We start from the raw sequence: 23,270 nt of genomic DNA, 5'->3' as shown, positions 1-23,270 counted from the left end.
AATTGTACGCAGTCCATATCCAGAGACTGGTGGTTTCGCGGTACTAGCACAGAGGTTGCAAGGTCATGCAATGTTGTCACCCCATTGTTTAGAGACTTGTAAAAGGCACTTGCAGAGGCGTCAGCCAAAACAAAGGACAAGAGAGCGTTGCGGCGCGTTAAAGCGTGCAAGGCAGGTGGAAACCAGGCTACCAAATTTGGAATGAGCCCCTTCGGCCCAGCCATTGTAAAACCACCTCCTTTCTCTATATTTTACTTAGACCAAGCCTACCGATCCGAATCGTTGAAGATCCATTGCCAACAGGCAAGTCTCTTAATTGTTTTCATGGCCAACGTGCTTTCCTTGTGGCCCATTGCCCTACACTACGTAGCCTGGTGCTAAAACACGATGAGCAACACGAATTCCGTTCATGATATTAACGACAGCGGATCATGTAAGTGGCCGCAACCTCTGAGCAAGAGCCGAACGACGCATGTACTCTTGAAGAACGCGGGCATCAAGCTGCTGAATGAGATGGGAACAAGTTGCGTGCATACACTGGGTGCAGCAAATCGCGTATTGATGGCAGTCGCACGGGCTGTACGCACGGCTTGATCTCGTCTGGTGACAACCATGTATCCTGGTTTGGAGGCTCCGGGTACGCGCTGTAGGCTGCTACGGCGCTCGTCGGCACGATCGCGTCATGACGACGCGTACACCAATCATCAATGTGTTGATGCTTCTCGTCCACGAGGTTGCTGGTCCAATTCGGGTCGCCCATTACCACGGGCACGTTGTGGCATGGGCCGCCGTCGGACGCCTCGGGCGTGTACGTGAACAGTTGCATCAACGATGTCGATGACCTCGACAACGGATCGGCAGCCAACTGCATCGCCTTGCGCTGGCGCGCTTTACGGTCGCTCTTGCGCTGGTGGGCGTTCTGCTTTTCTCGGTGGAGCGCACAGAGCGAGTGTTGCCCGCCGTTGAGCTTGCGCGTGCGCGCATTCGTGCATTTGCCCGACTTGTACGCACAGCGCGTCGGTGAGCTCGTTGTCGGGTCCATGTCAAGTGGTCGTCGTCTTCGCTTCTTTGCCGCTCCAAACGTCAAATGTTGAACCGTTGGATTGCTGAATGAGGTTACAGGTGGAAGTGCAGGGGTTTCACGCCCCTTCAAGAGCCAATCCGACAGCGAATCCAAGACGACATCATATTTATAGCGTGTAGTTCTTTGTTGAGGCTCTGCATCCCGACGGACTCTCTTTCCAGTCCCTCGATCACATGAAGCACCTTGAAGTTGGTGATCATCGCGCTCCTCGGTCCTTCATCCAACGAGTACAATGTCGTCTCTGTAAGGCAGCTCACTGCTGCCTATGTGTACCGATCGTATCTCTACAGTGATGTTTTGCTCGTGTTGATGCAACTAGAGCGCTTGCATCCCAAGGGACCACAACAATGGCAACTTAATGTCCAAACCAAGGCTGGTCGTACCCGAAGCGTGAATCGACGCAGGTAGACAATAGTGGTAGAGCACTGAGCTACTACGACCCGGTAGCATTTACTGCTTCGATCGACAACGTCAAGCATGTCTGAGCCCTGGTCTTAGCCCGACTACGAATGCACCACCAGTTTGAAACCGCCGCTCCGTTTGCGGGATCCGTGCTCACAGTATTTCTATACTACACTAATATACAATTGGTGCACTATACTATTTATGTAGTACACTATTCAGACGATACACAGCGCGTTATCCGGACAGAGACCGAAGCGTCGTATCAAGATCTCGCATGGCGGAAGCCGGAGCCGCGGTCGACGTCGACGCTCGGCGTGGCAGCCGCAACAACGCGCCGGACGGCCGCGTCGAGTACGTGAGCCGCTTGCTTGAGACGGCTTTCCGCGCGTCCAACTTGGACCACGTGCACAGCTTTGTGACGAGCGACGGGACGCGCCAGCGGATCCTCGAGTTTCTCGGCGCAAGCGAGAGCCGCCTTTTGCTCGTGTACGAGGCCGGCGCGGGCAGATTCACAATCGCGCACTCGATCCAGACCGCGACGGCCAAGGCGCAAAGCGACATCTTCTACCTCATCAAGGTCGCCAAAGGCGCCGTCTCGGCCGAGCACGTGGGCGCCGAGCTCCTCGCAGGCTCGCTCAACCGCAGCGTGCTCGAGACCATGTCGCGCATGATGCAAGACGTCTTTGTGCCACTCGTGTCGCACAGCGGCAACCAGCACGCGTGGCCGGAAATGGTCGCGACCTCCATCTCGGAGAACCTCCAGCTCTTCCTCTCGAGCCTCCAGATCACGCTCGGGCAAACCAAAGGCGAGACGTGCTTGCCACTGCCACCCGAGCAGTCAACGTATACCAAGACAATAGGCGACGAGTCGGACCATGGCGTCCCCATCAAAGACCAAGTCCATGTGCTCGAAGGCTGCCTCATCACGTGGACCAAGCAGATCAAGAACATCCTCAAACAAGACCCCGAGACACTCCTCAACGCCAACGAGAAGGGTCTGCACCCTGGTCCGTCCGAGGAAAACCGCTTCTGGCTCGGCAAAGCGCGCAATCTCAACTCGATCTTTGACCAGCTCCAGAGCGATAGCATTCGCAAGGTGCTCCAGTACCTCGACGCGACCAAAAGCACGTACAACGTACCGTTTGCCAAGCTCTGCAAAGAGGTCTTCCACGCGCGCGCCGAGGCCAACGACAATGTGCTCTTCCTTGCGCCTCTCTTGCCATGGTCCGCACCCACTCTCTCCGCGTCTATCATCCTCACGCCTTCTAGGTTCCACGCCATGGAGCGCGAGACGACCTTTACAGCGCTTGTCGAGCTCTTCCGACCCATGATGCATTCCATTCTTCTTGTTTGGAAGTGGAGCCGCTTCTACAACACACCGCCGCGGCTCGTCGTGCTCGTACGACACATTTGCAACGAGCTCATTCGCAAGGTCGACGTGTCTTACCTTGAAAAATGCTGATGTGAACTATCGGATAGGCGTTTGCGTACATGAACGGCGCGATGCTCTTTGAGCTCATGGCCGCCGACGAGACACCACGCGCGCTGGAGAACCTCAAGACCACCCTACGCGTATGTGCCCACTTTAAAGCCGTGTACTTTGACTACAAGGCCAAAGCCAACACCGAGTGTCCGCAAAACCAGTGGCGCATTCAAAACAACGCGCTCTTTGTTCGCCTCGACGCGTTCTTGGAGCGCTGCCACGACGTCCTCGAACTCACGCAGACCATTGTCCAGTTCGGCAAACTGGCCAAAATTGAAGTGCGTCCGATATATTGATATTTATTCGCAAAGGGAGCATGTGTGTCTAGGTGGGTGGCACAAAGGGCAAGACGCTCACAACGTCCGTGCAGCAGATTTACGCCGACTTTACCGACACGGTCGTTGTGGTGCAGAACGTCGCGTACGACCTCTTGGACATTGATGCCAAGGGCTTTGACGACGACTTTTACGAATTTCGATCGAAAAACAAGGAGCTCGAGCGGCGCTTGGCGAGCGTTGTGAACCAAGCGTTTGATGACGCAACGTCGATCACGGGTCGCTTCAAGCTCCTCGACTCGTTCGACGACCTCCTCGAGCGGTCGGATTTGACTTGTTTTTAGCAATTTTTTTCATCGCTTGTCGCTAGGCCGATCATCAAGAACGATCTCGAGAAGAAACACGCGATTCTGATTGCAGCGTACAGCGCCGACCTCCACGCAGTTCAGCAAGTCTTTGTCGAGAAGCGGGAGAGTCCACCGATTGGGTACAACTTTCCGCCGTTTGCCGGCGCCGTCGCGTGGGCGCGCGGCCTCCGTGACCGCATTGGGTATCCGATGGAGAAGCTCAAGTGGCTCAACCGTGCGATCCTCGAGCGCGAAGACTCGAAGGACGTCATCAAGATGTACACGACGCTGGTCGGGTCGCTCATGGAGTTTGAGAGTGCGAGCGTCAAAACGTGGGCGCACTCGATCGAGGTCTCGAGCAAGTCCAAGCTCAAGCTGCCGCTGCTCCGCAAGGAGGCCGAGTCAGGTCTCGTCTTTGTCAATTTCGACCCGGCCCTCGTGCAGCTGCTGCGCGAAGTCAAGTACTTTTGAGCCTCGGCCTCGAGGTGCCCGAGGAGGCGATGGCGATCTACCGCAAAGCGGAGATCTTCCGCCGCCAAACGGGCAACTTGGATCTGATCGTTGACATGTACAACCGCGTACACACAACGCTCTTACCCGTCGAGCGACCGCTGGTGAAGGCGCATCTGGACAAGATTGACCAGATTCTGGCACGTGGCATTCGGTCGCTCAACTGGAAATCCCATGGCATTGATATGTTTCTGAAAGACTCGATGACCGACGTGCACGAAGCGACTGCCCTTCTCGATGCAATGAAGAGCCACATGACGCGTGTGCAAGAGCTGCTCGAGAGCTGGTGCTACGGTACAGTGCCTTCGAGCCGTCGCGTGAATATTCAAATACGATGCAGGGACGCTCTTTGAGCGCCGGAGCAAGCCCATGAGTGTGACCGAGTTCGACGAGAGCCAAGCACCGACACGATTGGCCAAGTACCAGCAGATCAAAGAGGGCGGGAACGAGATCCACCGGCTCTTGAAAGATACGCTCAAGAAGCTCAAGGTGAGCCAGGGGTCGCCCGATTGGCGCGCGTACGTCGACTTTATCAACGGCATTGTCGAAGACGGGTTGACCAAAGTCGTGTTGAACTCGCTTCAGTACCTCGGGTCGCAGCTCGACCCGACCACGATCGAGACGCACGATCTGACGCCGCTGCTCGAGATCGAGCTCGACTTGTACGGCAAGGACATTGTGTTTGCGCCGCCAATCGGCAGTGCGCCGTCCAAAGTCGGCATCAAGGACGTCGCTGGTCGCTGGATCGAAGGCATACTGCACATTACAACGCTCTTCAAGCGGCTCGACACGTCCGACGGCACCTATCTCAAGGAGCTCCGTGAACATCCCCAAGTGCAAAAATGCATCGCCGACATTGTCACGAGCTGCAATACCCAAGAAGCCATTTGCCTCCAATACAAGAAGGACCTGATGAAGTACGAGTACCTCTGGAGCACGGACCTCAACGCGATGTTCAGTACCTTCTTGGCATCGGCGTGGGTGCCCTCGGACGCGCCGCCGCCCGATCGAGCCAGTGTCGACATGTCGGGCCCTAACCTCGACTTGGCACAGTTTGATGAGAAAATTCGGCTCTACCTCGGCCTTCAGAACGAGATCAGCGAGGCCAAGCACTCGCGGGACATTTGCTTTGTGCGTGTCAACTCGCTCCCGATCAAGCAAGCGCTTAGCACGTGGGTCACGAAATGGGTCTACATGTTTACGCAGTTTCTGCACGACCGCGTCATCAACCAGCTCACGTGGATGGACGACTTTGTCCTGCGCGTCACGAGCGGTCTCGAGCGCGACGTGAGCGACACCAACGCGCTCATGGCCGTCATGGGCCACATCCAGGACGTCCGACGCCTCATGCAGCTCAAACAAGTTCAGTTTGGGCCACTGCGCGACACCGTCGCCCTCCTCAAGACGCACGGCATCAACCTCGATGCGTCCTATGTCGGAAAGGAGACGGCGATTTCGTGTCTGGAGCAGGCGCCAATGCGATGGGACAACATGGTCAACAAGACCTTCAAGAAGAAAGAACTGATTGCGCCGATCCAAAACCACGCCGTCGAGGCCATCAAGCTCGAACTCGGCGTCTTTAACAAACGCGTGTCCGCGTTCCGGGACGAATTTGTGCAGAAAGCGCCGTTCAGCTACGACGCCCTTGTACTCGACTCCTGTGCGTTCGATGTGGTCGTTGCGAAAGCCAATGATGCGCTATCGACCGTCGATGCCAAGCTGCTCGACATGGAGACCGAGGCGCGGCGGCTCCGGAATCTCGAGGACATGTTTGAGCTGGCGTCCATGGCATTCGAGGGGCTTGAGACGTGCCGTAGCGACTTGGCTCTCCTCACGCGCGTGTGGCAGCTTCTCGATGAGAACGCCATGACCTTCTACACGTGGCAAGCGCTGCTGTGGGAAGATGCATCAATTGACGCACTCCTCGATGTCGTGCGCACCAAGACGAGCCTTCTGCTCAAGTGCCCGTTGCGCGTCCGCGACTGGCCCATCTACAAGACCGCCGAGACGAATTTGCGCCAAATGGGCGCATCGCTGCCGCTCATTGAGATCCTCCACTCGTCGGCGATGCGCGAGCGCCACTGGAAGAGCTTATTGCAAGTCACGAAACCGCGCAACCACGCCAACTGGGCGATTCCAACCAGCAGCATCGACAGCAGTTTGCATCTCGAAGACCTCTTCAAGCTCGACTTGTACCGATTCGAGACCGAAGTGCAAGACATTGTTGAAATGGCCAACCGCGAGCTCAAGATCGAGTCGGACCTCGCCCACATTGCGAATGTGTGGGCCAATTGGAGCCTCGCGGTGGTGCCGTACGCGAATGGAACCCAAGTGCTCCAGGCGTCCCAGACCGACGCCATCATCGAGACGCTGGAAGAGCAACAACTGCTTCTGCAGACGATGGCGGGCCTCGGCAAATTCGTCGAGTACTTTCGCGACAAGGTCCTCGATTGGCAACAGACCCTTGGCAATGTCGAGAGCGTGCTCAAGCTCTGGTTCACGGTGCAGCAGACGTGGCTCTCGCTCGAACGCATCTTTCTGAGCTCTCAAGACATTCGTCTCCAGTTGCCGCAAGAGACCAAGCGCTTTGAAGCGGTGGATGCGACGCTAAAGGAGCTCTACACCGATGTCCAAGCCCACTTGGGTATTCTGCAGGCGTGTGCGGGCGACAACGACCGCGAAAACGTCCTGCGTGACATTCATGCCGAGCTCGAAGTGTGCCAGAAAGCGCTCAACCAGTACCTCGATGCGAAGAAGGATGTGTTCCCGCGCTTCTATTTTGTCTCGAACGCGGCGCTCCTTGACATCCTCTCGCACGGAAACGACCCGCTCAAGATCCAGCCGCACCTTGGCGACTGCTTTGACGGCATTCGCGTGCTCAATTTCGAGCCAAATGCGTCGCCGCTCTCGGCCATCGCGGTCACGTCCAAGGAAGGCGAAGTCGTTGGGTTTCCATCGCCCTTTACGATCGCCAATGGGACACCCGTCGAGATCTGGCTCAACGACCTCCTTCTCATGATGCAGCTCATGCTCAAGACCATTGTGCACAACGCGCTCGAGGCGTCGTCGGCATGGGGATTGGACGTCGCGCGGTATGCGTGGGTCATGGACTACCCCGCGCAAATGAGTCTGCTCGGGTCGCAGATTGTGTGGACCGAAGAGACCGAGTCGGCGTTCGAAGAGCTCGAGGGCGGCCAAGAAGACGCTTTGAAAAAGTACCTCGACACGTGCCACGCCCGCCTCGACGACCTCATCACGCTCGTGCAAGGTTCGCCAGACATGTCATAGTCTCAACTGACGATGGAGAGATGTAGGCGACATGGCCCGCCTTGATCGCATGAAGGTCATCACGGTCATCACGGTCGACGTCCACGCGCGGGACGTCATTGCATCGCTTGTCGCGAAGAAGGTGTCGTCGGCCCTCGACTTTACGTGGCAGTCCCAGCTGCGCTACTACTATCTCGAGCCGCAAACGACGCCACACGTTGCGATCCGCCTCTGCGATTTCCGAGCCACGTATTCGTACGAGTACATTGGCAACTGCGGCCGCCTCGTCATTACGCCGTTGACCGACCGCTGCTACGTCACCATGACCACCGCGCTGCGATTGCACTTGGGCGGCGCGCCTGCGGGCCCCGCGGGTACCGGCAAGACCGAGACCACGAAAGACCTCGCGCGCGGCATGGGATTGATGTGCTACGTCTTCAACTGCTCGGACCAAATGAACTACCAAACGATGGCCGACATCTTTCGCGGCTTGTCGCAAACCGGCGCGTGGGGCTGTTTTGACGAATTCAACCGCATCAACGTCGAAGTGCTCTCCGTGGTCGCGACCCAAGTCAAGACCGTGCTCGATGCGATCACGTGGCTCGCCCTGCCAGCGAACCGCGACGCCGACTTTCAAGGCGCGCCGGCGGGCACACCGCCCGTAAAAGTCGGCAGCTTTCTCTTTGCTGGAAAGAAGATCATGCTTGTGCCCACGGTCGGCTTCTTCATCACGATGAACCCGGGCTACGCGGGGCGCACCGAATTGCCCGAGAATTTAAAGGCCCTTTTCCGGTCCTGTGCGATGATTCGACCGGACGTCCAGCCGATTTGCGAAAACATGCTCATGTCCGAGGGGTTTCTGCACGCGCGCACGCTCGCCAAGAAATTTGTGACCTTGTACCAGCTCAGCTCGGAGCTCCTCTCGAAACAAGTGCACTACGACTGGGGCCTCCGCGCCGTCAAATCCGTGCTCCTCGTTGCCGGGAGTCTCAAGCGGGCCGACCCGACGTGCGACGAGGACACGATTCTGCTGCGTGCGCTGCGGGATTTCAACCTCCCAAAGCTCCCGACGCGCGATGTGCCCACGTTCATGGGTCTTCTCCACGACCTCTTTCCCGCCTGCGTCGCCGGCGATGCCCCGTCGGGCGACCCAAACATTCGGGCGAGCTGCGCGTCGGTCTGCGTCGCCCACGGTCTTCAGCCCGAAGAGCTCTTTGTCAAGAAGGTGGCTGACTTTGATCAGCTCCTCAAGGTTCGCCACTCGGTCATGCTGCTCGGGCCGGCGGGCTCGGGCAAGACGACCATCTGGCGCACGCTCGCGCTCGCCGTCAACGCCGGCCAGCCCAAACCGCTCGTGGTCTACGAAGCCATCAATCCCAAGAGCGTCTCGTCCGACGAGCTGTACGGGTACATGACGCTCAGCCGCGACTGGAAGGACGGTGTCCTCTCGATCGTCATGCGCAACATGAGCAAGGAGGTGGCGCCGTACACAGCCCACCAGCGCGGCAAGTGGGTCGTCCTCGACGGCGACATTGATGCGGTCTGGATTGAGAGCATGAACACGGTCATGGACGACAACAAGGTGCTCACGCTCGTCTCGAACGAGCGCATTCCGCTCACCGAGTCGATGCGCATGGTCTTTGAGGTCCACTCGCTCGTCAATGCAACACCGGCGACCGTCTCGCGCGCTGGTATCCTCTTCCTCAACGACACCGACGTCGGATGGATGCCGTTCGTCGACTCGTGGGCGAGCAAGCGCAAGGACGCCGCGCTCTGGTCGGCGCTCTTCCGAAAGCACGCCGACGGGTTTTTCCAAGTGCTCGCCGAGCACAAGAAGGAGCTGTGCAGTATGGTGCCCACGAGTGCGATCGCGATGATGACGACGCTCTGCAAGCTCCTCGACGGCTTCACAGCGCGCACGCCCGACGCCGCCCCCGACGTGCTCGAAAATGTCTTTTGTTTTGTGCGGTCTGGGCCTTTGGCGGCGCGCTCGACAGCGAGCCGCGCGACAGTCGCCGGCTGTTTAGCCAGGCCATCAAACCGTTCTTCAAGCCGTCGCACGCACTCAGCGACGATGCAAATGCCGTCTCTGTCTTTGATTTGCGGCTCTCGCTCGAGACGAACGAGTTTGTGCCGTGGGCCGACGTTGTTCCCTCGAGCAGCTTCGTGTTTGGCGACACGCCAGTCTACAACGTCGTCGTGCCGACAGTCGAGAGCACGCGTTTAGGCTTCCTCTTGGAGCTGCTTTTGCCCGGCCAGACACCGGTGATGTTCGTGGGCGGCCCGGGCACTGGCAAAACCACGATGATGGCCGAGTGCCTACGGCACAAGGAAGACCAACTGGTCGCCAACATTGGGCTGCACTACTACACGGACGCCGCGCGGCTGCAAGCCGAGCTGGAGACACATGTCGAGAAGCGATCGGGGCGCATTTTCGGGCCGCCGCGGCAGTCGCACCTCGTGTACTTCTTGGACGACCTCAACTTGCCGTTTGTGGAAATGTACGGCACGCAAACCCACGCCGAGCTGCTTCGGCAGTACATGGACTATGGCGGCTGGTACGACCGGCACGAGGTCGGCTCCAAGAAAACGATGCAAGACGTCCAGTTTGTCGCGTGCATGAACCACAAGGCCGGGTCTTTTGGCATCAACCCCCGCCTCCAGCGGCACTTTGCCACCTTTGGCGTGCTCTTCCCGACACGGTCCGAGTGCGCGTCGCTCTTTGGCGCGCTCTGGCACCACCACATGAGCCACTTTAGTGACGCAGTCAAGAAAATGGCGCCCGGCCTTCTCGCCGCCACCATGGATCTGCATGCGGACTTGCGCGAGCACTTTGTACCAACGGCCATCAAGCCTCACTACAGCTTTAGCTTACGGGACCTCGGGCTGCTGTTCCAGGGTCTTCTCGCGACCAAGCCAGAGTTGTTTGCAACCACGTTGAAAATGGGCCGGTTTTGGCTGCACGAGTGCGCCCGCGTGTTCAGCGATCGGCTTGTCTCGACGGCCGAAGTCGTCCGGTTCCACGAGCTCCTCTTGGAGCATGCGAAGAAGCACCTCGAAGACGACGCGGCCGAGCTCAGCGCGCAGCCCAACCTCTTTACGCGACTGCCACACGAAGTCGACGGCGTTGTCTCGTACCCACCGATGCCAGTCCACGATCGCAACGAGCTCCAACGGACGCTGCAAGCGTGCTTGCACGCGTACAACGAGACCGCCGCGGTCATGAACCTCGTGCTCTTTGAAGCGGCGATGGACCACGTCGTGCGCATCCTCCGTGTGCTCAGCATGCCCCGGGGCCATCTCATGCTCATTGGCGTCGGCGGCTCGGGGAAGCAGTCGCTGACGAAGCTAGCGACGTTCATTTGCCAGTACCCGCTCCTGCAGCTCTGTGTCAAGACCACATATGGCACGAACGAGCTCATTGAAGACATCAAGGACGTCGTGCGCCGGGCCGGTGTCAAGCCCGGTCTGCCGCTTGTGCTGCTTTTGACCGACTCGCAGATTGTCGACGAGACGTTTTTGATCTACCTCAATATGCTCATTGCAGGCTCGTCGGCTCTCGCAGACCTCTTTGGTACCGAAGAAATGGACACAATTCTGGGCTCGCTGCGCGCCGAAGCCAAGGCCAACAGCATTCCCGACGCCCGCGACCACATGGTATGTACTCTACTTGATTCCCGATCGGATGTTGAGACACCCGATTGGTGTAGGTGTCGTTCTTCTTGGACCGGGTCCGCGCCAACTGCCACGTCGTCCTGGCGTGTTCGCCTGTGCACCCAAACTTCCGCATCCGGCTTCGGCGCTTTCCCGCGCTCATTCAATGCGCGGCCATCGACTGGTTCCACCCGTGGCCCAAAGACGCACTCGTGAGCGTGAGCACGTCGTTTCTGAGCGACTTGGCGTGGCCATCGCTCGCGATTGCCGATAACGTCAGCCATCACATGGCCGAAGTGCACACGTCGGTCATCGCCGCCTCGGTCCAGTTCAAAGCCGCGCTTGGTCGCTACAACTATGTGACGCCGACGTCGTTCTTGGAACTCATTTTTTTCTACAAAAAACTGTTGAGTGCCAAACGCAAGTCGGTCGCACAGCTCATCCAGCGCCTCGACGTGGGCCTCCGGACGCTCAAGAAGACGGCCGACGACGTCGAGCAGCTCCAGCGCGATCTCAAAGCCACGATGAAGCGCGTCGACGAGCGCAAGAAAGCGACCGACACACTCCTCGAACAAATGGGCCGGCAGCGCAACGACGCCCAAATCAAGCAGCGCCGGTACCTTGGATCTCCATATTCGTTGTATCCAAACGCTGATGCTATAGAGCCGACGAAGAGAAGGAGAAGGCGACGCAGGCCGCCGAGATGGCGACCAAAATCGAGCGCCAAGCCATGACGGAGCTCGAGATTGCGCAGCCCGCGTTGAGAGCCGCGCAGGACGCCGTCAACTGCCTCAACAAGGCGAGCTTGACCGAGCTCAAGTCGATGCAAAAGCCACCTGCGGGCGTCGACAAAGTCACCACCGCCGTGCTCATGATGCTCAAGCTCGAGACCAAGAACTTTTCGTGGGACAACGCCAAGAAAATGATGGCCAAAGTCGATGCGTTCAAGGTCGCGCTGGAGCAGTACGACAAGGATGCGATTCCGCCCGAGGTCGCCGCGCGCGTCGAGCCGATTTTGGACGACCCCAACTTCAATTTTGAAAAAATGAAGGCCAAGTCGGTCGCCGCCGCCAACCTCTGCACGTGGGTCATCAACATCATGGCTTACCACAAGGTCTACGTCAAAGTCAAGCCGCTCATGGATGCGCTCGAGGAGAGTCGAAAGGTCAAGCTCGATGCGGACGCGGCCCTCGAGACGGTCCAGGCCATGGTGCGCGAAGTTGAAGCCCAGCTCGCGGCGCTTCAAGCCTCGTTTCGCGAGGCGACCAACGAGAAGGCCAAGGTACGCTTGACGCGCCGTCGTCACGACGTCACTTTGGCTGTCGCAGGTGGAAGCCGAAGCGCGCGCGTGCCAAGACCGGCTGGGGCTCGCCGAGCGGCTCGTGAGCGGCCTCGCGTCGGAGAACGAGCGCTGGAAACGCGAAGTGGACGTGCTCAAGGTCGGCGAAGCGTGTCTCGTTGGCGATGTGCTCCTCGCAGCAGCGTTTGTGAGCTACATTGGAGCTTTCGACGCGTCCTTCCGCGTCCAGCTCTGGAAACAAGTAGTGACGCCTAATTGCATCCTGTCATGCCATTGACCCTCCTCCTCTTTCCATCGTAGGTGTGGCTGCCCGACTTGGCGGCGCGCGAGATCCCCATCAGTCTTCGACCGAGCAGTGATGAGAAGGCGCCAACGTTGGACCCAATCTCGACGCTTTGCGACGACTCGGCGATTGCGCAGTGGATGAACGAGGGCCTTCCGCCGACCGCATGTCGATCGAAAACGGCTGCATCATCTCGAGCTGCGAGCGCTGGCCGCTGCTGATTGACCCGCAGCTGCAGGGCCTCACGTGGCTCCGCTCCAAAGAGATGCAGCGAACGCTCGCCGAAGCGAGCAACGCCAACTCCAACACGTCGCTGGACGCAAATCGAGCGTCCGAGTCCCCAACCAAGAAGGCGGACGCCAAAGCCAAACTCGCAAAACGCCGGAGCAACAACTTGGAACTGGGCAAGCGGAGCAACCCCAACGCAAAGACTTCGAGCAGCACCGCACACAGCAACGCGCCAGCCACCGATCGACCGCCACTGAGCTTCGTCGTCTTGAATCCGTCGCAAAAGAACTGGCGCAAGCTGCTCGAACAAGGCATCACGGACGGCGCGACCGTTCTTCTCGAGAATTTAGGTATGTGCCCCATCTCCAACGCCTCTCAAAACCATGAACCGTGCAGGCGAGACGCTGGATGTGATGCTGGAGCCGATCCTCATGCGGCAGATCCACCGCAAGGGCAAGTCGTGGTTTGTCAAGCTCGGCGGCGACGACATCGAGTACGATACAAAGTTTCGGCTGTTTCTGCACACCAAGCTGTCCAACCCGCACTACCGACCAGAGATCGTCGCTCACTGCACGCTCATCAACTTTATCGTGACGGAGCGCGGGCTCGAAGACCAGCTCCTCGCCCAAGTCGTCAACCGCGAGCAGCCCGTGCTCGAAACGGAGAAGCAGGCGCTGGCGCAGCAGTTCAACAAGTACAAGATCCAGCTCCTGGAGCTCGAGAACCAGCTCTTGGAGCGACTCGCGAACGCACCTGACGACATTCTCTCGGACGTGCCGCTCATCGAGTCGCTCGAGGCGACAAAGATGACGGCCACGGATGTCAACTCGGCGATTGTGCGCGGGAAGGAGACCGAGCGCGTCATCAACGACGCGCGCGAGGTGTACCGGCCGATCGCAGAGGAAGGGGCGATGATCTTCTTCATCATGGTGCTCCTCTGCCAGATCAACCCGATGTACCAGTACTCGCTCGACGCCTTCCTCGTCTTTTACTACAAGGCCATGGACGCCGTGCCGCACACTGCGAGTGTCACGGACGCCCACGAACGCGTCGCGCTATTGCGCAAGTCGGTGCTCCTCACGCTCTTCACCATGGTCAGCCGGGGTCTCTTTGAAGAGCACAAGTTTCTCTTCTTGACGCAGCTCACGTTTGCGCTCCTCAAGCGTGGCGCGATCGGCGACTGGAGCGGCTACAGCGACGACCATTTACGCTTTTTTCTTCGCGCGCCCAAGATCGTCGGCGATGAGAACGCGATCGAGTGGCTCACCGACTCTCAGGTTGGTCCATATTGTCTTCGTGACCACTTCTGCACGCGTTGCAATGCATGTAGTGGCAAATGCTACAAGCGCTGATCCAGGTCGAGGGGTTCGAGCGCTTCGCAGCCGACCTCGTCGAGAGCGAAGCGCGGTTCCGGGAGTGGTACAACTCGGCGACGCCCGAGACCGAGAAACTCCCACTCGACTGGCGCGAGCTCGACAAGACGCCCTTCCTCAAGCTCCTCGTGCTCCGCTGTCTCCGCGGCGACCGGCTCGTGGTTGCGCTGCATCAGTTTATTGGCGCGGTGCTACCCAATGCGTCCCAGTACCTCAACTGCGACGCGCAGTTCAACGCGTACCAAGTGCTCCAAGACGCGTTCCAGCAGTCGAGCCCGTCGACACCGCTGTACTTTATCCTCTCGCCCGGCACGGACGTCGTCGTCAACGTCGACAAGCTCGCCGCCGGCGCCGCCAAGCGCAAAGGGATCGAGTACCACAACATTAGCTTGGGCCAAGGCCAAGAGACGATTGCGATGGCTGCGCTCGCCGAGGGGGCTGCCAGCGGCCACTGGATCCTTCTCAACAACGTGCACTTGATGCCGCAGTGGCTCCTCGAGCTCGACAAGTGGCTGGCCAACCTTGAGCCCGAGTCTGGTCGCGTGCACAAGGAATTCCGCGTCTTCATTTCGTCGGATCCGTCGCCGCGCATTCCGATTGGCGTCTTGGACAAGGCGATCAAGCTCACGAACGAGCCACCGACGGGGCTGAAAGCGAATGTCAAGCGCGCGCTCTGTGCGTTCTCAAAAGCGTACGTCGACGATCTCGAGCCGCGCACCCGCGGTATCCTCTTTGGCATGTGTTACTTTCATTCGATCATGCTCGAGCGCAAGCGGTTTGGTGCCCAGGTATCCATCCTATCGTGTCCTCGGATACATTCTTGGAGCATTCTGGGTAGGGGTTCAACATGAAGTACCCGTTTGCGGCCGGCGATTTAATTGCAAGTGCAACGGTGCTCGGCAATTACATGGAAAACGCACCGACGCGCGTCCCGTGGCCCGACTTGCGCTACCTCTTCGGCGAGATCATGTACGGAGGTCACATCGTCAACGACGTTGACCGGCTCGTCTGCAACACGTACCTGGCTTACTTTTTACGCGACGAGCTCCTCGACGAACTCGGCATGTTCCCGTACCTCGACGACGGCGACGATGTCAAGCTCTTTACCGCGCCCAAGCTCAACGCGACACTGGATCGCATGCTCGAGCACGTCGAGCTGACGCTACTGGGGGACTCGCCACTCGCGTTTGGGCTGCACCCGAATACAGACATCAAATTCTCCACGGAAGCGAGCGAGAGTCTCCTGCAGGGCACGCTGCTCCTCGGCGCCCTGCCGTCGGCGCCGGCGACCGACGTGGTTGCGTCGTCCTCGACCGATACGATGCAGAGCATTGCCGAAGGCATCTTGCAAGACGTGCTAGAAACCTACCGCGAGCTGCGCCTCGACGTCTCGGATGTGCTCACCGGCGGCGACCTCTCGCCGTACCAGACGGTCTTTGTGCAAGAGTGTGAACGCATGAACGTGCTTCTGGAACACATGACCAAGACCTTGGCCGAGCTCGATTTGGGCTTTCGGGGCGACCTGACCATGACGGAAGCGATGGAAGCGCTGCAAGAGCACTTGTACCTCGATCGCGTCCCGACGTCGTGGCAAGCAGTGGCCTACCCGAGTCTCCGGTCGCTCTCGCCGTGGCTGGCCGACCTCGAGCGACGCTTGTCGCAGCTGCAAGAGTGGGCGGGCGTAGGTGCTGAGATTCCGATTGCGATCTGGCTGCCCGGCTTTTTCAACCCCCAGTCCTTCTTGACCGCCGTGCTCCAAACGACCGCCAAGAAAACGTCGGTGGAGCTCGACAAGCTCAGCATCGTGACAGACATCACCAAGCGCACGCTCGACGCCCTCGACGCGCCGAGCCGCGACGGGCAGTTTGTCTATGGGCTCTCTCTCGAAGGCGCGCGCTGGGACATGGGCTCGGGCGTTATTGACGTGAGCCATCCCAAGGAGATGAGCTGCCAAATGCCCATCATCAACATCCGCGCCGTCTTGGCGACAGGACTCGCCGCGGCCAACATTTTCGAGTGCCCCGTCTACCGCACGCAGCAGCGCGGCCCGACGTATATTTGCACGGCGCAGCTGCGAAGCAAGGCCCCGCCCGCCAAGTGGGTCCTCGCGGGTGCCGTCCTCGTGCTCGAAGTCGTGTAAAAGCAATATTGTACACAGTATCGAAACGTTGATCATTATCACACGAGCCGCCGACTAAGCGGGTTGCCCGCAGACGTTTGGTTGCTAATGTCAATGCCTCCGTATTTCGCACCTGTGTACCCCGTTTGGTTGCTCGCGTCTCGCAGTACGAGGTCGTACGGTGCTTTCCGACAAGCGCGCAGCGCCGGCATCGAAGCGCCGACCTGTGGCGCTGACCGCGGCAGCGGCACCTAGGTCACCAATTACACAGGGTCGCCAGCACGCTATGTACTACATTTGTATGGAGCGAAGCGGGGAGGGAGCGCTTGATCGGGCGAGGCTACTATCAACGTGAGAGCTGTGTTGAGGCGGCCACAGTACCTGGCGCGACGTCGTCGTCGTTGTGTGCTGCGCCTGGTTGCCGTCGTCGCGCACGTACTTGATGCGCTCGGCCTCGTGGCACACGGACTGATGCTTGGCGATACGGTCCTGGATGGCGGTCGTCGTCACGTGGTTGATTGGAATCGATCGCAAGGACGTACGGGGGCGAACCCGCGATGGCACTTTCGGCATTGGATACGCCCGTCGGCCTCGAGAGGTCCAATGGGACCGGGCTCTGCCGTCGATGTCGGCGAAGTGCTTGCTTGCAGCACTCTCGCGGGCTCGGCCGTGCAGTTCTTGACGTGGTTAAAGTAGTTGCCGGTGCTACCACACGCGTGAATCTAACGCGGGAGGCAAGTTGCGCACCGCAGCGTCGCATGACACGTCGGGCACGGAAGCGACACGAACGCGTTCTTGGCAAAACACGTCTTTTGGTGGATCGGTAGCGACGCGGGAAAGAAGAGCCGCTGGCACCCGACGCACGGAACACTGGATCGGTGCATCCTGCGGCTCACCACTGCTGTCCTAAATTTAGTCCAATTGGTTGTGTATTCATGGCAAGGACGTCCAAACTCCTCGTTTCAATGGGTCTCGCAGGATGTAACTCTTCATATTTCGCCTAGGACGCTCCTTCCAATGTGCCATCAACTGCTTTTCCGTGCGTCGGTTCCAACGCCGTCATCTGCGCACCCAAAGCAATCCTCTGGACCTTGTCGGAACGACTTTGATTGACGATGCAAAATGCAAATTGTACTTAATGTCATGCGCTACGCGAGCGCGAGCCACTGCAGCAGTGCGAGAAGCACGGTGACACTGAGGAAGACGGGTCGCTGGTGGGCCACCGATTGCGGGTTCGTGTGGCACACCGTCGTGAGCGCTGCTTCGATGAGCTCCTTGGGCTTGGATCCATCCGGCAAGATACATTGGGGCAGCTGCTTGTACGTGGCTTTGATGAACGCGGTGCAGGCGGGCACCGAGCACACACGGTTGGCGTGCGTGGAGGGCAAGATCGCGGTCAGCGTCGTCGCGTTGCCGCCAAGCGCTTCGAGGCACGCACTCGGCACGGGCTTCTGGCCCATGAGGAACGAGACGAGCGTGCGGTCAACAGACGAGCAAGCACTTCCGTCATTCGTCGTCAATGATGCCGGAAGGGTCCCGCAGATGATTTGCGACGTCCGCTCGGTCGCGTCGTGCAAGTTGAGTCCGTCGGGCGTCACGCAGTTGGGCATGTTCTTGTACACGTCGTCAATGTTGGCGACGCACGTCGGCGCCGCACAGAGCTGCGTGAGCTGGCCCGAAGTCTTGAACTGGACGAGTTCCGAGAGCGTGCTAACCGGTTGGCCGAGCGCGTCCGTGCAGTTGGCCCACGCCGGCTGCATGGCGACGCCGACCACTGCAAACATGTCTTGCGTCGAGCACGGCGCGGCGGCCACGAGGCTCGGCAGCACGAGCAGCACGAGCGGGGTAGCATCGTCGACGCCTTTCCAAATGTGGCTCCAGTCGGCTCGAAATAGAAAGGGATAGTCCCTCAAAACAACGCAGAGACGCATGGTTGCACCAGATACGAATTACGGATACGCTACGACCCTAATTCCTGGTTATCCGCCATTGGAACACGAATGTTGCGCCGGGTGCTTGCGCTAACGACGCAGTTCCGCCTGCCGCACGAGGGCATGGCCGCGTACGAAGTCCTTAGCCGGTGGGATATACGACATGGACAAGGCGCAGACGGCTCACGCGACCTCCTCTCGTAGCGGCTCGGCTGTGCTCGGGCAGCGCATGGTCGACAAGGACGCATCCCGCCTCCACGTGCTCACGTGCGCGCACGTGGCTTGCCCATGGCTCTTTCCCGCCTACTACCCCAACGACTGGCTGGAACACGTCGACGAGGCGTACGTCAAGCATACGCTGTCGCTGCACGATGCGGTGCGTTCGCCGTCTGTTCCGCCACATCGATCCCATCACACTTATGATCCTGTAGGTCACGTGCGAGAAGGCGTGGGAAGTCGAGCTCGAGGCCCACGTGACCTTGCACGGCTCGCGGTACGCCTCTCTCTGCGTTGTCGTCTTAGCCATATGCATAGCGATCTGGCAGCGCTCGAGTTGAACCTCGAAAAACACACCGGTCGCCTCCTCTCGGGCTACGACCTCTCGCGTCTCGCCGCCCTCGACGAAACGACGGCGCTGCAGTACCACGGACACATTGAGCCATCGCCCGGCAGCATCACGCCGCTCATCGTGCCCGGGGCCTACTTTTGGCGCAACGCGAGCACGCGCCAAGTGTTTGGGAAGAGCGACTCGGTGCTCGAGCAAGGCATGTGTGGCGGCGCCGTCACGACCAAGGACGACGTCGTCGTCGGCCTCATCGAGGGCATCGTCCCCGAGAAGGAAGACGCGACGCCCGCGTACAAGTCGCTCGAGAACGCGGTTGCGTTCGTGCCGCAGGACGACCTGGCCGCGTTCGTTCACGACATCGAGGTCTTTCCCCATGACGCCAACACGCTCTTTACCAACACGCTCGGGTCCATCGGGTGTGGCGACGACTAAGAAGTCAAGAATGAAGGGAAATTCCCGTGTCCAGACTCGTCGAGAAAGCAGGCCAATTGCATTTATTTGCACGGGCTTACGACGTCACGATGCGCTTCTTGGCAAACGCCGAGACGGCGACCGCGAGCGCCATCAGTGGCGACAAGGGGGCTTGAAAGTCCAAGGTAAACCGGACTTTGGAGACTTTTCCGAAGCGCAGGACCGTCCCTTGATGCGCGTCGTCGCTCAGGAGAAAGTTCTTCTTGGACGGGACGTGCACGCGGCCGTCAAAGGGCAGTGTCCACGCGTGCATCGCTTCGTTCCACGCTGGCTTGGTTGTCTACCAACGACCGACATGAGATGATGATACGAAGGCATGCATCGGTCGACTTGAAAGAGCGCGAGGTCGTCCAAGTCGTCGTCGTCTTGCGTGACGGCGTTGTACTCGGGCGACGGTGGCTTGCTGTTGCGCGGAGACGTGAGCGCCTCGACAAACGACTCGACTTCGAGGCGGAGGCGGTCCAGGACCGACGGATCCCGCGCTTGCTGCCGCTTCTTGTAGCGTTCGCTGGGCGGTGCCGTGTGCGGCGCGCAGTTGAGCGCCAGCACAAGGCTGTTGGGGCAGCGCCCGAGGACGTTCGAGTCGTAGACAAAGAAACCGAGTTCGCGGCGCGCGTGGTCCAGCACATGAAACTCCGTGCCAAGGAAGTTCGCGACCAGTTCGCCCATGTACACGGCGCTGTCTTCGCCGCGTGGCAAGTCCTTCCACCCTAGCGCATATCGAATCTCGTTGTCATGACGTGGCAGCGTACGGCGAAGATGCGTGTCACGAAGCGTATGGAAGAGGAACGGCCCCGAGAGGTCGCTCTCACAGCTGCAGGCCAGAAGGAACTCGCCCGTGTCTTCGCGGTGCAGGTGAAACGACGTAATGTCGTCGCCGCGGTAGCGCTCAATGCAGCCCTACTCGCACTCGATTCCACTCAATCTCAAGGGCGAACCAGGCTACGAAGAGGAGGTCGCAATGTGTCTCGACCGGCCGGTAGAAGCGCGCCTTGTGCTCGTAGATGCATTGCTTGGCGATGCACACGTCGCGCTCAACCTGACTAAAGCTGCACGGCGAGGTAAAGTGCAATGTATGGGGCCCGGGTGACGCGAGCCGCGACTGCGTCTATTCCTCGGCATGTGGATCTACTGGTGCAGACTGCAGGCGTCTACCTCGAGCAATGACAGGTCGAGGCACGAGACGTGGTCGATCGCGTGCAGGACGTCGCCGATGCGAATCAAACTGCCTACGCAAGTAGGTTCGTTTGCGCTCGGGACGCGATGCTTACTCGCTTCCGCAGGCCCGGCACGTGAGACGCTCTTGACGAGGGTGAGCTCCCCAGACCAGTCGCGCTCAAGCTCCAGCCCCAAGGGTCCTACGACATAGTATCAGTTGGTCGGAGATCCGTCGCGAGACGACGACTACCAGCGTCAAAGCGGACGTCGTATGCGCTACCGCTACCGTGAGCGCAAAGAATCAAGTCGCACGCTCACCGTTGCTTCATAGGCGTCTCGTACGCGGTCGCGGGCAAGAGGCGCGTCGAAACCAATGCGATGTCGAGCTCGTCGTCCGAGCCCGACGCTTCGGGCAGCTCGTGGGCGCTCGTGTAGTCGCTCCAGCCATCGACGTCTTCAAGGCCGTTGGCGTCCGGGGCCTTGAGGCTCGGCAAATCCAGCACCGGCGCCGCGTTGTTGCTGCGATGCATGACGGCGATCTTCGATGTGGCGAAACGGCCGCAACGGGCGAGCATTCGCGGAACCAGATAACGGCTCCTGCTCCGCCAGACCATGGTCGATGGCTCGTACCGAGCTCCTCTCCGGACGAAGCACACCGCGTCGTCACGAGATCGTGCCACGTCACTGTGCCAAGCACGGTCGCCGATGATGGCCTTGGCCATGGTAGATGAATCGCTACATCTGATTCTCAAGGACATGTACTAATAGTCGTTTAGTCCTTCCTAGTCTCTAGAAGCATGCAAGTCGCTGCTGCTGCTGCTGCTGACGAAGGAAGCTCCTTCCATCCCTCTGGCCACTTTGCCGTTCAAGTTTCCTGCCGAAGTCGGCAGTATCCGACCACATCATCCGGATACCAGAATCCCGAATTCTCATTTACGCAAACGAAGTTCAGCAGCAGCAGGAGGATGGTCCAGTCCGTGCCTGCCATCCGCCTCTCGGCGACCGTCGTGACGGGCTTTGGCCGCGGCGGCAAGCAGCTCGGGTGCCCGACCGCCAACATGTGCCCGAGGACCTCGGCGACGCGCTGCACGACACGCCGACGGGCATCTACTGCGGCTGGGCGACGGTCGACGGCGCCGGGCCGTACATGGCGGTCGCCAGCGTCGGCTGGAACCCAACGTTCCAAAACACGGAAAAGACCATCGAGCCGCATTTGCTGCACGAGTTCACGTCGGACTTTTACGGCGCCAAGATCGACCTCCTCCTCGGCGCCTACATCCGGCCCGAGCTGCCCTTCTCGTCGCTCGACGCGCTCATCGAGGCGATCCAGTCGGACATTGCCGTCTCGCGCGAGTACCTCGCAACTTCGGAAGGCCAGGTACTCGCTGCCGCGCTGTCCGCCACCATGCCAGCATCGTCGTCGTCATCATCGTCTCTCCATAGGCCCTCTGCGCCGACGCCCATTTCGAGGTCAAAACCGAGTAGCCATCTCTAGTCCTCCAAGTCGTGTACAATTTGCCTGGAATAGACCACCATATTGCGTGTGTGCGTGTGCGTTGAGTAGTACATTGCATGTGTAGCATGGAGAGGAATCGTACTAAAGACTAATAGGGCAACATATCTAGGACAAGAACGTCTTCTTGTACACCGCGTTGATCTGCTCGATGACGAGCAACACAATCATGGCGTTCGGCGCGCACCGGCCATAGTACGTCCAGTAGCCGCGCCAGAGCTTCCCGACACCTTCCTTGCGCGCGATTTGCGTAAAGCAGTCGCCGACACCCGCGTACGGATACGCGCCAGCGCTGTTCATCTTCATGTTCATGAGCCGCGACTTGACCAGGTCAAACGGCAGCGACGTGAACGCGCACGCAAAGCCCGAGACGGCGCTCGCGCCCAAGTTGGTGACAAAGCCTTGGCCATAGTAGCTGCCGAGCACTTCCTTGGCCTGGTCGTACGACGCCATCATGCCAAAGTTCATGGCCGCGCCGCGCGCAATGAGAGGCACGCTGCCGCGCCACAGTGTCGGGACGCCCTCGGCCTTGGCGATGCGGAAAATCGCATCAAACACGTTCTTGTAGCCGCGCTTGTCGGCCGGCGCCGCCAGCGTATCGGCCTGCATGCGCACAAGCGAGACGTCCATGGGACACCCGAGCGTCGCAGCCACGGCGCCCGTACCCATGGCAATCGCACTCTTCATCCACAGCGGAAGGCCGTCGGTCGCGCCCTTTTCGACGCGGGCAGTCTGGATCGAGTCGGAAATCGCGCGGTGCATGCCGAGGCGCGCGGTGCCGTAGACCATCTGGCGCACGACCGCGGCCGAGAGGCCGGCGTAGAGGCCCTTGACGCCTTCCTTGGCAATCACCGACTTGGCGACGCTCGCGGCTGTCGCGTTCGAGCCCGTCTGGCCCGCGAGCTGCAGGTGCACCTTGACGAGATCGATTGGGTGGATCGCGATCGCGGCAATGACGGCCGCGGACCCGCCGCAGATGTAGGGCTGCGCCTTCACGGCCATGGACGTCGTGGGCTTGACCTGCTGGACCATCGAGGTTGTTGCAACTGTCATCTACGATCTTATTTTAGCGCGTGGCTCGTACGCACTCGTCGATTACCGTGTTTTTCGCTAAGAAATCGAAAGTGATGATCCCATAGAAGATGCATTAGTCCGTTCACACTTGACGTTTGTATGCCCCACGAAGAAATCCAGTGGCCCGTATCCGGCACCTCGTCGTCCGGATAATCGCACCGACGGGCAGCAGTTTCACTGGCTGGAAACGCCACGTCTTGCGGTTTGTATAGCGCGCGGCGGCGTCCGGA

The 23,270-nt window shown here is 59.5% G+C and overlaps 9 protein-coding genes across 9 annotated transcripts; 4 read left to right on the top strand and 5 right to left on the bottom strand.

Moving 5' to 3' along the window:
- Positions 1 to 388: 388 nt before the first annotated feature.
- SPRG_01951 (hypothetical protein) lies at positions 389 to 1,107 on the bottom strand. The gene has a single exon (XM_012340514.1). The coding sequence runs from the start codon at positions 1,040 to 1,042 to the stop codon at positions 497 to 499; it is 546 nt and encodes a 181-aa protein (XP_012195904.1). The 5' UTR covers positions 1,043 to 1,107; the 3' UTR covers positions 389 to 496.
- A 656-nt stretch (positions 1,108 to 1,763) lies between these two features.
- SPRG_01950 (hypothetical protein) lies at positions 1,764 to 4,065 on the top strand (the record flags this gene model as incomplete). Its single annotated transcript, XM_012340513.1, has 5 exons — positions 1,764 to 2,713; positions 2,759 to 2,921; positions 2,969 to 3,250; positions 3,301 to 3,569; positions 3,618 to 4,065. 5 exons carry the CDS (start codon positions 1,764 to 1,766, stop codon positions 4,063 to 4,065), a joined length of 2,112 nt encoding a protein of 703 aa, XP_012195903.1.
- A 29-nt stretch (positions 4,066 to 4,094) lies between these two features.
- On the top strand, positions 4,095 to 16,349 carry SPRG_01949 (hypothetical protein; the record flags this gene model as incomplete). The annotated part of the gene is made up of 12 exons (XM_012340512.1): positions 4,095 to 4,398; positions 4,445 to 7,372; positions 7,419 to 9,339; positions 9,399 to 11,028; positions 11,082 to 11,641; positions 11,689 to 12,307; positions 12,354 to 12,566; positions 12,626 to 12,744; positions 12,807 to 13,186; positions 13,233 to 14,113; positions 14,167 to 14,997; positions 15,048 to 16,349. 12 exons carry the CDS (start codon positions 4,095 to 4,097, stop codon positions 16,347 to 16,349), a joined length of 11,688 nt encoding a protein of 3,895 aa, XP_012195902.1.
- A 15-nt stretch (positions 16,350 to 16,364) lies between these two features.
- Positions 16,365 to 17,212, bottom strand: SPRG_01948 (hypothetical protein; the record flags this gene model as incomplete). The annotated part of the gene is made up of 5 exons (XM_012340511.1): positions 16,365 to 16,579; positions 16,624 to 16,668; positions 16,710 to 16,817; positions 16,871 to 17,033; positions 17,076 to 17,212. The coding sequence occupies 5 exons, from the start codon at positions 17,210 to 17,212 to the stop codon at positions 16,388 to 16,390; spliced, it is 645 nt and encodes a 214-aa protein (XP_012195901.1). The 3' UTR covers positions 16,365 to 16,387.
- A 204-nt stretch (positions 17,213 to 17,416) lies between these two features.
- Positions 17,417 to 18,259, bottom strand: SPRG_01947 (hypothetical protein; the record flags this gene model as incomplete). Its single annotated transcript, XM_012340510.1, has 1 exon — positions 17,417 to 18,259. One exon carries the CDS (start codon positions 18,257 to 18,259, stop codon positions 17,477 to 17,479), a length of 783 nt encoding a protein of 260 aa, XP_012195900.1. The 3' UTR covers positions 17,417 to 17,476.
- Positions 18,260 to 18,328: 69 nt separating this feature from the next.
- On the top strand, positions 18,329 to 19,288 carry SPRG_01946 (hypothetical protein; the record flags this gene model as incomplete). Its single annotated transcript, XM_012340509.1, has 4 exons — positions 18,329 to 18,408; positions 18,464 to 18,635; positions 18,691 to 18,752; positions 18,794 to 19,288. 4 exons carry the CDS (start codon positions 18,329 to 18,331, stop codon positions 19,254 to 19,256), a joined length of 777 nt encoding a protein of 258 aa, XP_012195899.1. The 3' UTR covers positions 19,257 to 19,288.
- An 8-nt stretch (positions 19,289 to 19,296) lies between these two features.
- On the bottom strand, positions 19,297 to 20,983 carry SPRG_01945 (hypothetical protein; the record flags this gene model as incomplete). The annotated part of the gene is made up of 8 exons (XM_012340508.1): positions 19,297 to 19,575; positions 19,626 to 20,005; positions 20,048 to 20,195; positions 20,242 to 20,403; positions 20,451 to 20,524; positions 20,567 to 20,653; positions 20,704 to 20,729; positions 20,772 to 20,983. The coding sequence occupies 8 exons, from the start codon at positions 20,981 to 20,983 to the stop codon at positions 19,333 to 19,335; spliced, it is 1,332 nt and encodes a 443-aa protein (XP_012195898.1). The 3' UTR covers positions 19,297 to 19,332.
- Positions 20,984 to 21,418: 435 nt separating this feature from the next.
- Positions 21,419 to 21,938, top strand: SPRG_01944 (hypothetical protein; the record flags this gene model as incomplete). The annotated part of the gene is made up of 3 exons (XM_012340507.1): positions 21,419 to 21,460; positions 21,523 to 21,831; positions 21,897 to 21,938. 3 exons carry the CDS (start codon positions 21,419 to 21,421, stop codon positions 21,936 to 21,938), a joined length of 393 nt encoding a protein of 130 aa, XP_012195897.1.
- Positions 21,939 to 21,999: 61 nt separating this feature from the next.
- Positions 22,000 to 23,081, bottom strand: SPRG_01943 (hypothetical protein). The gene is made up of 2 exons (XM_012340506.1): positions 23,066 to 23,081; positions 22,000 to 23,019 (listed from the first exon to the last, which is right to left on the bottom strand). The coding sequence occupies exon 2, from the start codon at positions 23,017 to 23,019 to the stop codon at positions 22,075 to 22,077; it is 945 nt and encodes a 314-aa protein (XP_012195896.1). The 5' UTR covers positions 23,066 to 23,081; the 3' UTR covers positions 22,000 to 22,074.
- Positions 23,082 to 23,270: the final 189 nt, after the last annotated feature.

This window comes from Saprolegnia parasitica (genome assembly GCF_000151545.1).
Source record: "Saprolegnia parasitica CBS 223.65 unplaced genomic scaffold supercont2.5, whole genome shotgun sequence".
NCBI classification, from domain to species: Eukaryota; Oomycota; class Saprolegniomycetes; order Saprolegniales; family Saprolegniaceae; genus Saprolegnia; species Saprolegnia parasitica.
This window is presented reverse-complemented; position numbering and strand designations above follow the sequence as displayed.